General features: G+C 41.5%; 2 protein-coding genes across 4 annotated transcripts; both read left to right on the top strand.

Moving 5' to 3' along the window:
• The first annotated feature begins 2,198 nt into the window (after nt 1-2,198).
• Nucleotides 2,199-7,856, top strand: LOC133952333 (arfaptin-2-like). Of its 3 annotated transcripts, XM_062386740.1 has the most exons (10): nt 2,199-2,399; nt 2,536-2,644; nt 3,342-3,450; nt 3,757-3,819; nt 4,347-4,433; nt 4,554-4,657; nt 4,756-4,977; nt 5,061-5,218; nt 5,331-5,505; nt 6,426-7,856. In XM_062386740.1, exons 2-10 carry the CDS (start codon nt 2,546-2,548, stop codon nt 6,579-6,581), a joined length of 1,173 nt encoding a protein of 390 aa, XP_062242724.1. In that variant the 5' UTR covers nt 2,199-2,399; nt 2,536-2,545; the 3' UTR covers nt 6,582-7,856. The 3 variants fall into 3 exon arrangements, with proteins under 3 accessions (XP_062242724.1, XP_062242725.1, XP_062242726.1); XM_062386741.1 differs by lacking the exon at nt 3,757-3,819; XM_062386742.1 differs by lacking the exons at nt 3,757-3,819; nt 4,347-4,433.
• Nucleotides 7,857-10,154: 2,298 nt separating this feature from the next.
• LOC133951295 (FH2 domain-containing protein 1-like) lies at nt 10,155-18,077 on the top strand. The gene is made up of 12 exons (XM_062385151.1): nt 10,155-10,229; nt 11,092-11,650; nt 12,447-12,508; nt 13,919-14,021; nt 14,117-14,202; nt 14,287-14,387; nt 14,479-14,549; nt 14,641-14,748; nt 14,845-14,915; nt 15,010-15,127; nt 15,218-15,382; nt 15,466-18,077. Exons 2-12 carry the CDS (start codon nt 11,210-11,212, stop codon nt 16,720-16,722), a joined length of 2,583 nt encoding a protein of 860 aa, XP_062241135.1. The 5' UTR covers nt 10,155-10,229; nt 11,092-11,209; the 3' UTR covers nt 16,723-18,077.

The raw sequence follows: 18,077 nt of genomic DNA, 5'->3' as shown, positions 1-18,077 counted from the left end.
ATGTGGAGGTCAAAGGTACCGGAGCTAAAGGATGTTGAGTCAGTCCCGTTCTTCAAATAGTAAGTCAAAACATACACTTTCAATTATTCACTCGTCAAACTGGAACTTAGGTAGCTGGCCAGCCATTGAAACCTTCAGCTTTGAGATCAGCCATAGCCTTGTGCTTTACGATTTTAGTGAACTCAGTTCCTGCCCTCTGTGAAAAACATGTTAATACTGACTGACTTGTGTGTTTTATGATCCAAAACATGTTACGGTTCTGGTTGAAAGAAGCAACTGTAGCCTTTTTTGTTCCATTAGTGAAGGGTTGGATTCTTAAACAAGGTTAATTTAGAATCAAAAGCTCTTTTTAGACACAAACTCTGCAAAATGTCAGAAAAATTGTGTCACTACATTTTCCAGTTGACTTTCCCATATGAAGGAAAGACCTGGAGATTAACCGGCGTCGGCCATGAATCGGCAAAACTCTTGAATTTCATTGTCTTTCGAAGTTGACATTTTCGTCGGCATCCTCATGTCTATGGCAGCTCTATTTCCTCCTGAGATATTTGTATTAGTTTTGTTATCTTTCAGTTTCATCAAGTCGCCCGACTCACTGGGAATTTTCTGGACACGGGCTAACTTCGACATCTTCCATTGATTAAAGGAGACTGGCAGGAGAGGTTTTGGAAAATGTCCGGAGCAACATAATTGGATATTTGCATTCTCACTTACACAGCCGGAGTTCAGCGTGCGTGTGAAAGCAGCTAAATTCTGTACGAGGGATTTTCTTAATGAACTGGTGCCATCAATAAAATATACTAAGACATACTAGCAGTAAAATATTTAGAGATAAACGGCCTTGTTACATACACAATGCACTCAGTATAAAACAGATATACTACATTGGACTAGAGATTGTCAAACACTCCAGAGAGAGAAAGAGCGAGTTCCTTGAACTTGTACATTTTACTCTAGTGCTTCAAGATATAATTTATGAATTGCATGGCTGCAAATGTTTACACACACGCGAAAGAATACTCAACCCTATACTTATGTTTGTATATGGTGCACCGCATACCCTGTCCAATATTATGCTCCAAAAATCTATGCATTTTGGCAGAAGGATCAAAAGCAAAAGTATCATGTCAGTCAAATAGCCTTTGACAAGCTGATTTGTAGATTAAGGGGAAAACATGAATAACCCGGCTTCATCGTTTTCCATTTTGTTGTGTTTGATCTCCGGGAGGCAGTAGTCAAATTCAGTCATGTGCGATAGTCGGAAAAAAAGAAGGATGAGTTCAACGAGGATGAAGAACAAGAAAGGTTGTCTCAACGTGACATCTTTAGATGTTTGGAAAATACAGTCCGTGCAGGAAATCAGCACATCGAGGATAATTAACTATTTTACAACAGGAATCAACCGTGGGCGGGTGTTAGGGTTCGGTTCTGCTCAGATTTCGAGTGATTACAGACAAAAAAACTAAAAAATATCTACATTTGGTGACCATGTGCTCTTCGCTAGCATCCGTGATTGAAACAAATGAGGCAGATAATTGGAAGTGTGGTCACTTTACCACGGGGTGAGGCCCAACTCCAGGGCGTCTCACATCAGGAAAACAAACGAGTGTATTTATACAGTTTGATTCCAGGAGATATTTTGCAATCAACGTAGCAGGACACAACTCCGATGATTAACACTCACAACTGACTCACAACATCTGAGGGGCCCCGCGGCTCTATGGAGTCTCTGATGGAGAGTCACTTTGTGTGTGTGAGTGTGTGTGTGTGTGTGTGTGTGTGTGTGACATGACGGGGCTATCCTTTGATCTGCTTCTGGTTAGTGAGCTGTCAGCGCTATCCTGAGGAGTGAGGAGGTACTGCAGCTTGGGTGTAGAAAGCAACGTCAGCACTGCACTACGTGGAAGAAAGAGCCGGAGGAGGAGGAGGAGGAGGAGGAGGAGGAGGAGGCGAGGGGTGGGGGGTGATGGTGATGCTACGTTTAAGGTAGTATCCTTCAAAATAAAAGCATGCATGCACGGTATATGCATCGGGCCTCAATTTTGTTTTATTTTAACGCCATAAAAATGTAATACGACTTATTTAATTTTGTTTGACCCGCTAAGCCGAACCATACCATCACATAATAGAAAATAAAAATGACGCATACTTTTAATTTGAAGGGAGGCTAAAGCTGCTAGCAGGCTGGATGCAGGGATTTTCTGACTGAGGTAAATGGAGGCGGCTGCGGGGTTTGCGTGAACGCGACGGGACGAACAACCATGGATGCGTCGGTGACCTGCAACTGAAGACAACCGTCAATTGTTACCGGAGAAGCTACCCGAAGTGTCGACGCTGCTGTGCGGGTTGAAGGACAGCTGGAGTCTGCTCCAGGTATCGGGCTCGGCGGCGCTACACTGGTGAGCAAGCTAGCTGTCAGTTAGCCGCCACATCAGCACCGTGCTAGCATCAGTGTGAGCTAGATGTGCGTGTGTCTGTGTGTGTCTGTGTGTGTCTGTGTGTGTGAGTCTCATCTCTAGTGTTGCTGTCTTGCAGAGACTTCATCATGGCAGACAGCATCATGAGCAAGGCAGCAACCATGGAGATCCCCATCAACAGCAATGGAGACACGGGGACACTGGCAGAGGATGACAGCCTGGAGCAGGTCAGTGTGTGTGTGTGTGTCCCATGTTGTCCCCGTCCTGTGTGACGTGCACAGACCGGGACTGTAAAAGACTGATGGGGACAAAATGTCGACCCCCCCACCCACACACACATACACACACACACAGGCCTGTTCCCACACACAGGCCCTGAACACAAACAATACTGTAGATCACCAGGATTAGTGTGTTTTGCAGCCAGGACTGATGTTACTGTAAAATGGAAGGTTGAAGGTTCAGTGTGTAGAGTCAAGTGGTGAAGAGTCCTGTTGCAGCTGAACAACCTCCTGTCATAAAAACTCAAAGGATGTTTAGTTTGTCCAGTCTGGGATACTGTTAACAACATGGTGGACCCGCCCCCTATGTAAATATAAAGGATTTAAATACAAAGGACTCATTCTAGGGTAAGGAAAACAACACATTTACATATTTATGTTACAGATTCATTCTTTACCTATTTTAATATTTCATAAGAGCAGGAGTGATGATGTGTTGATCTGCCTTTGTCGTTTTTTACCTTGACCTGAGTCTGAGGCCTTTCTGGCATCTTATTGGTTAGTTCAGTCACATGAGAGTGAGAAGGAGAAACTTATCCTTTTGTACTTTGATGAAAAATCTGCCAATATGAGCTTTTCACAGACACGTCATGCAGATGATGAAAACCAATATTGATGTCATTTGTTGTTGTAAATCCATCAGGATTTGCAGCAGGTGATGGTGTCCGGACCCAACCTGAATGAAACCAGCATTGTCTCAGGAGGTTACGGAGGGCCAGCAGGGGGCATCATTCCAACCAGCTCCATCAAAGGTACTGGAACCAAACCCTAACTACTATCCTCTACCCTGTTCACAGTACAGACAGCTCACTGCTCGTTCCACTTCATGTTTCAATTACCCCCCTTTTCGTCCCATTCTGTGTGTTGTTGGTTGCAGGGTATGATGACCAGGACTATGTCCCTGTTGTTGCGATCCTTCATTCACAGAGAGGCTGTTGTGTAATGTCCCTCAAAGAAAGCACACCGAGACCTTTTCCCTGCCTGTATATTAATGTGTCACTAGAGCGCTGCTGTCCTCCATGCTCCTGCTTTAAATTACAAACATCCATATCCCATAGGGCCTGCTATTCACTACAACCCCGAGTATCTGGACAGAAGACGAGCCCCTGCACCAGGACCAGGTGGCTGTGTACTCTCACGACCGTTTTCTGAGTTAACCTTTTATATGTTCGTCTGTCTTGGCCCCCCACCCCTCCTGTAAAAGGTTTTTGAAAATGCTTGACCTAGGGGGTTGTTTTCAGTCTTGCTTGTACCTCCTCAACTTTGAGCTTCAGCAACAAGACATATTTTGGCAGGTGTCAAAATGAAGGATGCACTAACTCGATATCACAGGGCTGTGACTTGAAATGTGTTGGCGTCCGTCATGGATGTCCTCTTCTGTGAAAAATGCACTTTGGATGACTGTTATTTTGTCATTGCTTGGTATTTACCTTTCATTCCATAAAGTCCATTTTCATTTTTTCTCATAAATCACTTTGTTCTGCATGATGCATGGAGGATTATCTCCCCAAATAAAACATTTTAACTCCTACTAAGTATGTATCCTCCACCACGGAGACTAACCTTCACCTTTTCATTTACACACTCAGCTGCATATCCTCTACCGCCCTTCCATCCTCACCCTTTATCATCGCCATGCTCATTTCAGACATTCGCATGAAATCCAGGGGTGTTGGCTTGCCTACGAGCCAATCTGCAGCCGGTCGACTTGCCCAACACACAAACCAGCATGCAGGTATCCCCGGGGCTCATGTCCACACAGACCTCATTCATTGTCACGACTCAAAACTCTGCTGTGTAAACTTTTAAAAGCATTAGACCATCAGATTGACATTTTTGTTTATTCCTCTTTTAGGGTCATCAAGCCACAACCCGAGTAGTTCAACTGAAGAAGTCACCCGCGGTGTGGCAGTGGAGAAAATAGATAGTGTCAAGAAATGGGGCATAAACACATACAAGGTATTTGGGCACTTCTTTATAAATGCTGCCCTCCTTATTGAATTCATATTTGTTGTACTCTTGAGTTTATGTCATCTCTTTCCACGTCGGCTGCTCAGTGCACCAAACAGATGTTCTCCGAGCGGTTCGGCCGGGGCTCGAGAACAGTGGACCTGGAACTGGAGGCTCAGATCGACGTGTTAAGAGACACCAAGAGCAAGTATGAGCACGTCCTGAGTCTGGCCACTGCACTCATCAATCATTTCCAGAGCATGGTGGAGACACAGCAGGCTTTAGGAGACAGCTTCACCGACCTCAGCCAGAAGTCACCAGAGCTGCAGGTACGGAAACGCTAAAGCTCCCCGTGTGACATGAAATGAAATCAGATCTGATAAGTATGTAAAACCTTTGTTTTGCTCTGCAGGATGAATTTGGTTACAATGCAGAAACCCAGAAGCTGCTGTGTAAAAATGGCGAGGCCCTCCTGGGCGCCATTACCTTCTTCGTGGCCAGTATCAACACCCTGGTGAACAAAACAATGGACGACACTCTGATGACCATCAGGCTGTATGAAAATGCAAGGTAACCCAACCCGACATACCATTTAGGAGTTATGGAAAATAATCTGAATTGGTGCTGGGTGATAATTGGAAGATCAGAGCGTGTGACAGCTTTTCTCGTTGTTCACATGCAGACTTGAGTTCGATGCCTACCGCTCAGATCTAGAGGAGCTCAGCTTGGGCCCCAAGGATGCAGCGGCCATGGTTCGCATCGAGATGGCTCAGCACGATTACCAGATACACAGAGACAAATATGAAAGACTGCGCAGTGACGTCACCATCAAACTCAAATTCCTGGAGGAGAACAAGGTTTGTAGTCACCGGTTTTCCTTTTGTATGTGAACAGCCTGTTTATCCAAAGAGAAGTTTTTGGAACAGTGTCATTACAAAATGTAACTTTAAGGTTTATGTTTTTATTCTACACTCAGACACTAGCAAGGAGAAAAGTGAAATACAAATCCTCACTGATTTAAGTGTTCATCTTGAAGTAATCCAACATATCATTATGCATCAGTGAGTCCAGTTTCTCATCCTCCCATAGCCATCTGACAATATAACAGCATCTGATTGCTTCCCAAAATGTTGGTCTGGTTGATCTGTTTCCCAGCAGCCACTAATCAGCCGAGTCGACTCCTCTGGCAGTTTTCTTTGCTCTGACAGTCTGTGTTTTTTACACAAAGTCCACTTATCGGCACTTCCTATAGGACTATAAGAATTATTGTTTACTCATCATGAATAAGAACATGTTACACAATCGTTTAGAAACTCCTGGAGGTTAAAGTGAAATAATCAAACACTTTCAAAGCTGATTAATACCATTATAGATGGTCTCAAAGTGACTCACTAGCCTAACCACATAATAAGGCTATTAACCCCTCATGCAACACTGTACAATTTAATTACTGTGCAAAGAGACACAGATCCTGGACCCACACAGTAAAAAACATGTATCAATAATAATAACTCTGTTTTTATAAGCACCTTTCAAAACAGCCATTTCAAAGAGCTTTTCAAAGAAGTACAAATAAAGAAAACATAAAAAACATAATTCTGTTTCATTTTTATTTTATTTGTTAATTAATGAAAACCAGGAAAATGAATAATCAGCTTGTAAGACTTGAATGGCTTAAGGTAAATAGCATCTAATAGATTTTACTGGCCTGTGCTTTCCTTTGGAGACTTAAACCTGAGTTCCTAATGGCTTTTCTTTGTTTCCTCCCCGTCTTTAGGTGAAGGTGATGCACAAGCAGCTGCTCCTCTTCCATAATGCTATCTCAGCTTACTTTGCTGGCAACCAGCAGCAGCTGGAACAGACTCTAATACAGTTCAATGTGAAGCTAAAGCCCCCGGGATCCGACAAGCCGTCCTGGCTGGAGGAGCAGTGAAGACCGCTCCGGGCCCGGCTGTGTGACATGTACAGTGACGAGCTGGTCAGTGAAGAACGTGACATTGTGGTTAGATGGACAAGAAGCAAGTGTATAAAGGAGTCTATCGTAGGATCAGTAGCGGCCCGTGATAAAGGAAAAACAGGGGGATTGTTTTTTAATGTTTTCCAGTATCACTTATTTTACATAGATGGAAAAAAAGGTCTGGGTTGTATGTACAACTTTTTTGTTAAGTCACAAATTGACTTCTTTTTACTTTGTTATTCTTTAGGTACACAATCATTTACATATATATCGTTTCTTATTTATGTAAAGTATAGTCTACTATTGTGGAGATGCCCCTTTGCTTTATTTGCACATGCTTTCTTTTCTTTGTTTTTAATGTTGTCTGAAGTGTTATCTTGAAAATTTTCGATTTAAATCCATTCAGGAAGGAATTCTACAAATCACATCAGCAAGCTAGAGAGATAATGTCAAGGATATTCAGAAACAAACTCTGAAAATGTATTTAAAATCATGAGTGTGCATGAATTTACCATATTCCTCACGTTTTAGTTGAACAGATTTAAAGTTATCAGAATATAACACTGTTTTAAGTTATCCCTCTAAATTTCTGATATCGCTTTGTGGAATACCTGCCTGACTGGTCAGTTTACAGTTGACATGCATAGAAGGGAAAATAAATATTGTCAATATAGTGTTTTTTCTTTCAACTAATACACAATCAATGAATAATTGGATCTTCCTAAATGTTTGGTACCTTCCGATAAGTCTCTAGCAGTAGACTCTTTTTTTAATGCCAGTGTTTACACGTGAAATCATGCCTCAAAAACTCAAGATCTCAGTTATCATAAAGGAAATCAAATTTAAACTTCAATAGCCAGTGTAAGAGTCTCTTTGATCAGACCGGTGTTTGAGGCTCAGGTTTAAAAATCTCTGGTTTTAAAACACACATAGTGAGCGGGAATAATGAACACGTGATGACATGCGTGCCAATTTCAACGTCTCTTCAATGACCGAATGTATGAGTACATTTTTATTGTTTTATGTTATTTATTTCCCGTATGTTAGGCTAACTTCTGCTTTTTAAGTTCCTAGTAAGCTGATGATCTTTGTCTTGTTCTGCATTTCTAAAAAAGTCTGCTGGATGTTTTGTTTTGGTTTCACGTAACTGTGCGGTTTGACATGGGACGCTTTCACAGGAGAATGTACAGAGAAGAGTCACAATGTATGTAATATGTATGTATATGGCAATACAGTCTGATATATATCTAACTTGTCCCTGACTGAATTAATAATGAATGAAATCCTGGTTTGATGATTTCCTCTTCGATGTCAGGTTAATGATTTAAAGGCTGAGAAGCAACTTGATCACATGTTCAGTGCTTTTACTATCGTTTGAAACACGAAACTACTAAAGTTGCCCTCAGGAGAGTGCGTCCATCTGCCAACGAACCACAGGCTCCTTAACGATCCCCTTGGAAATCTGTGAAACTGTGAAAAACGCCCCCAAAAAGACAAGAAGTTCCTCGTCAAATTGTAATGGGCTCTTTCTTGGACTATGTCCCTTCCTCCTGCAAATTTTCATGGAAGTCTGTTCTGTAATTTGGGAAATGGACCTGGGGGTGAAAACATAACCTTAATGGGCAAAGGCAAAAACATCCTTTTAAATAAAGATAAATCCACTGGATCAGTTTGTTCTCAACGGCAATGAAAAACCAAATTCATTTAAACAGAATTTAATTAAATCAATGTTATTGGGATATGATCAGAATATTGTCTTTCTTACATTCTTCTGTCAAGCTAGCGAGCCATTTAACAGTCTCTCTAAACAAAACTTAGACCTTGTATGGAAATTCTTATTAGTCAAACTGTTGTTGGTCAAACTCCCTTGCATTAACTGTTAACGTATTGACCTAGTTTCATTGCAATGTATGCGATGCACTGTATTTCATTGCATTGTATGCACATAATTAATATGTATGGCTCCATTGACAGCACATTGAAACCACTGGTGCTTCCAGCTCCCAGTTTCTCTTCCCCACACACTCCTCAAACTGTGGATCCACTGATGCTGCGTTTGCTTGAAAGAAATTCTCTTGGGGATCTTGCATGAGAAACATCTCGTTTGGCCTAATTTACAGCAGTTTATATAAGCCGGATGTTTTTTGTTTGTGTTGGTTTGTGCAGGTGATGATTACAGCATTATAACAACATTAAAAACCCCAACTTGAACCTGAAGATGATTCCTTTCCCCGCTTCTCATCCAGTAAACACACTCCTAGCTGAATACAACACAATAGAACACACACCGCACTAATCTGCAGATGAAAGCATTCCTGTTTTACTGACATGCTCAGTGAATACACACCATACAGACCCGTGAGGTCAAAGGTCTCCTCACATCACCTAGAATAAAGCTGCCCAGTCGTTATGGATCCACTCTGAGGAATTATCTGTTCTCTTTTAAAAGTAAACCTCAGAGCTTTTCATTAGGGTTTGGTTAAAGAGTACCACTTTATTTTATTAATAGTTTTAAATCAATATTTCGGTCACTTATTTTTTAAATAAATATATTTTTTATTATATATTATATGTTATGTGATTATACTAAATTTAATTTTTATGTTATTAGAAGTATTATATATTTTAAATATACTGTGCAAACGCTCCAATTGTACATGTCTTTATTTTTTATTTTGTATATATGCACTTTTATATTGTTTACACACTGTTCCCTGATTTTATATTTTAGTGTATATGCTTATTCACACACATACCACACAGCAAATTCATTATATGTGTGAAAATACTTCGTAACTAAGATTCTGATCAGACTCTCCATCACTGTGTGATTAGCACATTTCTTCCTGAAGGGTTCAAATTAAGATTAAACACATCTGTATTTGTATTATTGTTTTAAAGGATCATTCTTCCACTTCTTTTGTTATTCGGCAGAAGAGGATCAGGGACTGTAGCTGAAACTGTTTCTGATAATGTGGATCCAGCTGATTTGCACACAAACACTCTCATTCTGAAGCTCTTATCAATGGTGGGTCAGGGTTGAAGAAGCGCTTGAAGCTAATTGACTATCCCTCAAAACAGCTAAAGGCCAAAGTGACCAACAGCAGCAGCAGCAGCACAGATTCAATCCACTACTGTGTGATCTGCTCAAGTGGATTGATGTTTAACCAAGAATCGTATGTGTTGTCTATCTCTTTCTCACCAAACATGAAAGTAAACACAGCCGCTGAAGGAGGATGACAGTTGCAATGGCGTATTAAAGGAGCGATCGGGTGTTTTGTGTGCTGCCCGAGTTAATTTATCAGCCAGCAAATGCCTTTAAGAGGTAAATTGATTTTTGTCCCTATCAGTGTGGACATTAATCAGTCTATAAACCAGTGGACTGTCCACATAACACCCCCCCTTGACAAGCTGCACACAAAACACAGCCAGCAGATGACTCCAGTTTCCCAGAGTTCCTCCTTCTCAGGAAAAGGTGTGGAGGTTACCTGGGCGTGTCGCTCACACGCAGGCAGTTTCGACATCCAGCTTGTTCTCCCCAGTCTGATGTCACCCTTTCCGTTGGAGGACTGGGAGCTCAAAGTAGGAAAAGAGGGAAACTCCACAGGATCATTACCAGTAAAGGTAAGAGCAATGTTTTTACTTCTGGATCTCAAGCTGATGGTGATTTTTACTGTAACAAGTAGTTTTAGTTGTTTAGAGTGAGTCAGTAGCTTCAGTAGCTGATTTGACCTCATTCTATTGTCACCCTTGTTTTTGTAGTCTTTCATGGCTGTGTTGTTGACTTTTTACTTTTTTACGTGTTACTTTCCATGTGTTTTGACTTTCTGTATGCTAAATAAAACCAGTCTTTATGATTAAAACATTCTTCTATGTAATGTTTTTATCAACCGAGCTTCATGTTTATCTAGCTCAGTAACTAAGTTTAACATTGTCCTTAGGACTAGATTAGTTTAAATGAAAATGAAACCTGTCTTTACGATCTGAAATTATACTTTATACAAATTTACATCATGTTTTTAATTAACTAAAATAATGGTGCATCATATTTATAACTGAATTTAACATAGTCAATATAATCTTTTTAACAGTTACTCCTAAATTGACAAAAGAAATATAATCCAAAATCCCGATCTATTTTATGATTCAGGGTAATCATAAAATCATGATGCTTCACTTCTTTATGGATTACTTATGACACCTCTTTGTGGCTGCTCAATTTAATGTTTTAAGGATTATATTTGATTTACTGACTAGTTTTATATTGAGTTTTATTTTATTTCATTTTTAAATTTAACATTATTTCAGAACATTACTGCTGAACCTTTTCATTTTGCATCGTTTGTTTTAACGTCCATATGTCAACAAAACTTGTTTCTACAGCAATAAGCGGTTCTTAGTATTAGTCATTACTGTGTAGACATGTGTTCACAGTTGTGGTGCACATGTTTGTAACTGTGTCCCCACCCTGCTCTGTCTCTTTCAGTCTGAATGCATCATCCCAACTGAAAAGATCCTTGACACAACGGCTGCACCGCTCTCCTGTAACAACCGTCATTCAAGAGCAGCTCATTCTTCGCTCCATAGGCTTTAATCCTGTGTGCATGTTGTGCGGTGATGTCTGCATCCCAAGCCCTCTGAGAGCTCTTCCCCAAAAGATGCAACCAGGAGGTCCTCCCACTCCGCCCTCGCTGCTGGTATCATCTCCACCGCCACCACCACCACCACCACCTGCTCCGGCACCACCCCCTCCTCCTCCACCACCACCTGCCCCTGGCTTTCCTCCACCCCTAAATGGCCTGGGCATCAATTTCAAGGGGGAGCGGCGGCGCTCCAAGATGCGCAATTTCAACTGGGAAACGCTTCCCAAGCACAGTGTGGTGGGAAAGCACAACATCTGGACCACGGATAAGATTGACGGGGAGTACAAGCTGGACACGGATCACATGGAGGAGCTGTTCAGCCACAAGCAGGGCCAGCAGCTCAAGGCCCAGAACCGCCAGAGTCTCAGGTCGCAACCGACGGCCAGTGCAGGAGGGGAACTGGTGAGCACACCAGAGGTTACAGATGTGACACCAAGCTGAATCAGAGTGATGGTTAAACCACGTGGAAGTGTCTGGAGTTGTTGTTGTGTAGCACTGACATATTGAGCTGGATTGACGTTTCACATCGGCGTGAAGTTGAGATAAAGAGGAAACTTTCTTTAAAAGGTTGGAAAACCTTAAAACCACCATTGCAGACAACTCTGTGTAGATGTGGCTAAGCATTTCCTCAGTTGTTTATTACTTATTATGCATTTGCCATGACTGGCAGAAATACAATAATAGTACATGGTAGTAAGGGTGGAGTCTCAATATTATTCTCCTCTGTTTGCTAAAGGACGGTATATGTGTGTCCTCGTGCAGCGCGGCTCTGTCCACTGGCCTTATTGTTTCTCGTATTCAAGCCGAGTTTTATAATAATCTATGTTTATTGCCATTTAATCGAAAGTAAGTCTGCTTTATGGCATTCGGTCTTATCTGCTTACATCTGCCACTATCATTAATTACAGTCAGTCTTAACATCTGGGTTAAAAGTATCTCAACACTTTTTCTTTTTACTTTGACCTATGTTAACTTCTCAAGAGAAACAATAACAAGATGTAGCACTGATGCAAAAAAAAAAAAGAAGAAGTATCTTAGCCCCGATTGTTCAATACAATCAACTCCAAGAACTCGTAACCTTTGGAACCGACTGTCTGTTTGGAGAGCAGACGTCTCCTTGATACAAAAACAACAGTGACATTATCTCCGGCACTGACAAGCTGATTATAACCAGGTCTGTGTCTGCTTCTCCTCCCAGGTTTCCATCCTGAACTCCAAGAGGAGCATGAACATTGGAATTTTCCTGAAGCAATTCAAGCGGTGAGTCACCGGTGGCATGTTCATAAGGTGTGATATCTCCCAGGGTAATCAAACAATGCAGGATGAGGCTCACGCAGTTTACTCTGCAACATGGCTGTCTCATGCCCAGTAAAGCTTTAGTGCGGACGTGTCCTGACAGGTCTGACACTCTGCTCTGCAGCTCCGACAGGCCGCCTCCCTTTCATAACCTGCAGATCAATTATGGAGAGGTATTGTAAAAGTATTGCCGAAGGCTGTTATGTGCATGAAGCAGATCTGCAATAGGAAATGGTAAACTATTCTTTGTAGACTGTTAACAACACCATTGTTAACAGTGACATTATGAGGACAATGAGATGCCCAGAAATTCATCAGCAGCAAAACTGAAAAAAACATGGATTCAGACATAAATACACAATCTAGGCTATAGATGTAAAGCACATTTCCTAGGGTTTCCCAGGTAGATTCAAGTTGCTGTACACGTGAATTCAAAACAATAATAATAATAATATAAGTTTTAAACAGGAATCACATAATACAAATTTCTAAATAAAAGATATTTAAAAGAGAAGAATTCAAAGAGATTAAAGAGCTAAAAGAAATAAAAGTAAAATCTAGATACAATTTTGTTTAAATAATGATTTAGAAAAGTAATACAATACAATAGATAAATACAGATGAATTATTTAAAAATACATTGAAATGTGTGAAATAATCAAATAAGATACAATGATAGTAATAATAAAAGTTATTTGTATAGCACCTTTCAAAACACAGTTACAATGGGCTTTATGAGTTAACATTTTTATCTTGAAAGCAAACATAAAATAACGATTTAAAGCAATTTGAAGATCATGCAGCATTAGAGCACAGATACAGAAAATAAAAACGATCAGTTAAAACAATAATATTATTAAAATAGACACCTATAAAACTGGGTCTTTAAGAGAGATTAAAAACTGATTACTGGTTTTTCCAGATGGAGCGGGAGCTATGACAGAAGAGTAGATTTTGTAAAATAGTTTAGTTAAAGGTTCTTGAATTTAAAAGTCCGAATGGATGGGGCCTTCCAAAGACCATGAGGCAGTTGGTTCCATTGCTGTGCTGCATAATGACTTACATGTAGTGCTTTTACCTACTTTCCTCCAAATATGTTTTTCTCCCAGTGTCCAATGAGATTCCATCAATCTTACGTCTTGTCATGTGTGTTTCACCATGTATTGACATCAGAGTGCCAGAAGTGTTGCAATTTTTTTTGTTGCAAGGATTTTTGAGCATGTAGAGACTTGTCGCCGTCTTCCAGACAAGCAAGTGTGGTGTTGCTGTGACACACACTCCTCCTGAGATGTCCCAACCCCGGTGAAAACCTTTAATGACTTAAAGATCTGTCTCTGTCTCTGTCTCTGTCCCCCCCCCCACACACACCAACAGGCCTCTGAAAGAAATGATCCAAGACATCATATCAGGACGTGGTGACAGTTTTGGCTCAGGAAAAATTAGGGAGCTGTGCAAGCTGCTGCCAGAGGAAGGAGAGGTACTTGTGTCAGCTGATCGTTTGTTTCCAATGTCAAGTTACAAGTTTTAAAGCTGGTTTTAAGATTTGTTCTATGTTTCTTTGAATGAACACAGGTCAAGCAGCTGCTGGGTTTTAAGGGTGCGGACTCGGCTCTCCCTGAAGCAGATCTGTTCATGCTGAGGCTAGTGAGGATTCCCAGGTGAGCTGCCTCCAACCTGATCTCAGGAATGCCTTAAATATAAGTAGTAGTTTATTAATGATGGAGACTTTGTGTGTGTGTCAGTTATGAAGAGCGTCTCAGAAGCCTGGTGCTCAAAGAGGAGTTTTTCCCGCTCATGGATGAAATGAGAGAATTCATACGCATTCTGACGGCTGCTGGACGAGGTACTGTATTTCATCTTTGGTTTTAAATAAATAAATAATCGTAAACGAAAAGTTTGGACGAAATATTTACTTTGTGTATCTTCTTTTTTAGAGCTGTTGGAGTCGGATAATCTCCATTCTGTCATTCGTCTGGTACTGAAGACTGGAAATTACATGAATGCTGTAAGTGTAGTATAATATTATTAATTATAATGTTTTTGGATGACATCCTTCTGCGTTTGTGCATCACTGAGTCTCATTTGATTGATCCCAGGGAAGCTACGCAGGCAGTGCAATCGGCTTCCGAATGGCCTCGCTGCTGAAGCTGGTGGACACCAAAGCAAACAAACCTGGAATGAATCTGATGCATTATGTCGTGATGGCAAGTGGCTTTTAATATTTATTATTACTATTGCAAGTTAGAGGCTGTTTTTTTTTTTGCATGTGATGTTCATACACGTTGTCTTGTCCACCACAGCAAGCTCTGAATGCCGACATGGCCCTGCTTGAGTTTCCAGAGCAACTCACACACATCGTGGCTGCGGCGAGGTGACTCAATTCACCAAATCCAAAAGCACTCATCCTATTTTACCCCTCCTTTTTTTTATTTATTATTGTTAATCAACTTATTTCATTCTTTCAGGATAAATAAAGGTGAAGTTGAAGCAGAGATTGCACGACAGGTAAAGAAAGTTCAAGCTGCCAAGGTGGACACCCTGAAGCAGGAAGACCTGAAGACACAGATGGAGGATTTTCTAAAAGTGAGGATTCGTCCTGTTGGAGTTTTGGTGAATGTAAATGGTCGGTTACATGTGCTGATATGTATTTTTTCTCATTTGGGCTCCATATAGGAGGCTGAGGTCTGCTTGGCCGAAGTGGAGAACGATTTTCAGGAACTGCAGTCGGTGAGTGATACTGTGGCCGATTACTTCTGTGAAGACCCAAGCAAGTTCAGACTGGAGGAATGTTGCTCCATTTTCAACTCCTTCTGTGAAAGGTTCCTGCGGGCCGTGCAGGTAAGAATATCTACTGGCCTGCTATCATCACCTGGCTGAGAAAAAAATCTGATTGATCCATTAACTTTGTGAATTTTCTGCAGGAGAACAAGGCACGAGAGGTGGCAGATGTGAAGCGGAGACACAGAGACAGATTACAGATCTCTGCCAAGCGAAGGTCCACAGCTACGTGCTCCAGCAGAGACAAGGAAATGGACGGTGTCGCATTAGAGTCCGTCCTGCAGAACCTCCTCACCAGACGTGGCTCCCGCAGGAGATCTGAAAGACCATCGTCCACTCAAGGAAGCCCGATGAGCTGCAGCCCAGACAAAGGGAGCTTATCAGAAATCACCTCACAGGCAAACCTCCCCCCTGCAAATGAAAAGGGAGGTGCCTCATTTACAGCCCACGAGATTTTCAGAAAAGAATGGAATTCATCAGCTGAAAGCACGGGCAAGGTTTCACAAAGCAAAGCCCAGTCAAACGTCGAGGACAGCAAGCCAATAAGTGTGATTCCTCAAGAAGAAGAGGAGATGAAAACTTCCAGTAAAGAGGAATCTAAAGGATTTACACATCCGGCCAATAGGACCCCCAGCACTTCCTCCTCAGGCAAACATTTGTCAACCAACACTGATGATGATGATGAGGAGGAGGAGAGCATACAGGACAATAATGAGGAGGAAGCCCAAAAGTTGCGAGAGGCATCTAAAAAAGTGTTGCACTTTCAAAGGAGTCGTGGCAGTTCCTCGTCTGTGGATCATTCTCTGGAAAATCAGAAAGCTCCTGGTCATGGCCCCATGTTGATTCGTCAGCGCACCTTCAATGAGGAAACCGACCGCTACCCTGGAGATCCAACCAATGATGAATTGATCCGGTTTCTGATCAGCCCCCCCGCCACGCCAAAACGCAACCTGGGCCGCCGCCACACACTGCCTACCAAAGTCTCTAAAACCGATGAAGAGCAGGATATTCTGTTTGATCTGTCTCCAATCAGAACTCCTAATACTGCGAGAGCAGAGTTCACTGAGAACAGTCCCCCAAAACAAGTGTTTGACTTTAATGAGGCTTCTCCCAACCTTAAAAAAACGGACTCTCAAGATAGTAGTTTGACAGAAGAGAAGAAAAACCAGCCGAGTGTTTCCACAGCCCATACGACACATGAAGGGCAGGGGGAGCGAAACCAGGAGTCGACGGAGCCCACAGAAAACCACGTGCAGAAGAACAGTGAAAACATCGCCCCAAAGAACTCGTGGACTAAGACCGACACGACTGGACTGTTTTTGAGCTTTTTCAAACGTCTTGGAGACATGGGCAAACATCAGAGCAGCAAGGAAACTGTTCAAAAGGGCTCTGGTGTATAGACTTGGAAAGATAAGACATTTAAAGCCAGGGAAGGGAATACAATGTTGATTGAGATTTCCTCATTGTGCCGATGGTGTAGTGATGGGCCTTGAAGGTAAGAAGAAGTCCAAGATGGTTGGAAAAATTGAGAGAAGGTTTGAAGAAGACAGAGAAGGTTTGAAGAAGACAGAGAAGGTTACAAGAAGTCAGAGAAGGTTAGAAGAAGACAGAGAAAGTTAAAAGAAGACAGAGAAGGTTTGAAGAATTGAGAGAAGGTTTGAAGATGACAGAGGAGGTTACAAGAAGTCAGAGAAGGTTAGAAGAAGACAGAGAAGGTTAAAAGAAGACAGAGAAGGTTTGAAGAATTGAGAGAAGGTTTGAAGATGACAGAGGAGGTTTGAAGAAGACAGAGAAGGTTACAAGAAGTCAGAGAAGGTTAGAAGAAGACAGAGAAGGTTAAAAGAAGACAGAGAAGGTTTGAAGAATTGAGAGAAGGTTGGGAGAATTCAGAGAAGGTTCAGGAGGTTCATTAATGGACGGTGCTGTGTAGCGGAAAGGTCATTGTGCATGTTGTACCACTAGATGGCAGAACATAGCAGGAACAGTGTTGTTGAGGAGGGGTGTTGTTGATTTCCAGACAATCTGTGTATTGCCGTGTAAACAAAAGAAAAGAATGATGGAAACGCTCACCGTAAAAAATGGAGTCGTAACTTTCTATCCAAGGTGGATAATGTCTACTGGATGGTTGGATAAGTGAGTTAACACCATCAGTGTTTCTAATATTGTAAAATGATTGCTGAGCATGATAGGAGGCAATAATAATAGAGTAATCAAACTGCATTAAATCTTGGTTTGATTGTTATTTTTGATACTTTGATAAACTTGTACTGTTTGCTTGAATACAACACTGTTATTTTAATAATTACGTCATTAATATCTATGTTTTTTTTTGTTCTTCCTGTTTGGTCTCCTCCCTCAGCTGTTTTTACAGAGGCACATGTAAAAAAGTGCAGAAGGTCGTTGATGCTCTCAGGGTCTGACTCAATCCAGCCATTGTTGCCATTTTAAATGGGGTCAGTGTTACAAAGGCAGCCTGTATCCGGGCACAGCTGAACCGTGCACTGTCAGTGGCAAAGTGAAGGGTGCGGATTTCAAATTGGTTTAAGGGCAAATGCCCCCTGGTTTCCAATGATGGAGAGAACCAGCCTGTCTGTGTCCTACACACTGTCTGTGCCTCTGCCGGGCTTCAACGACCTTCTGTGTTCTCATTCCAACTGGAATAATCTGAACGTTTATCATATTTATTTGATAAGAAAATATTTATAAGATGCATGAACACTGAAATTACAGAGATCCAAAGAGTATTGTGACCAAA

The sequence above is a fragment of the Platichthys flesus genome, chromosome 4 (assembly GCF_949316205.1).
Source record: "Platichthys flesus chromosome 4, fPlaFle2.1, whole genome shotgun sequence".
NCBI lineage: Eukaryota > Metazoa > Chordata > Actinopteri > Pleuronectiformes > Pleuronectidae > Platichthys > Platichthys flesus.
Note: the sequence above shows the minus strand (reverse complement) of the source record. Positions and strands in the feature narration are given on the sequence as shown.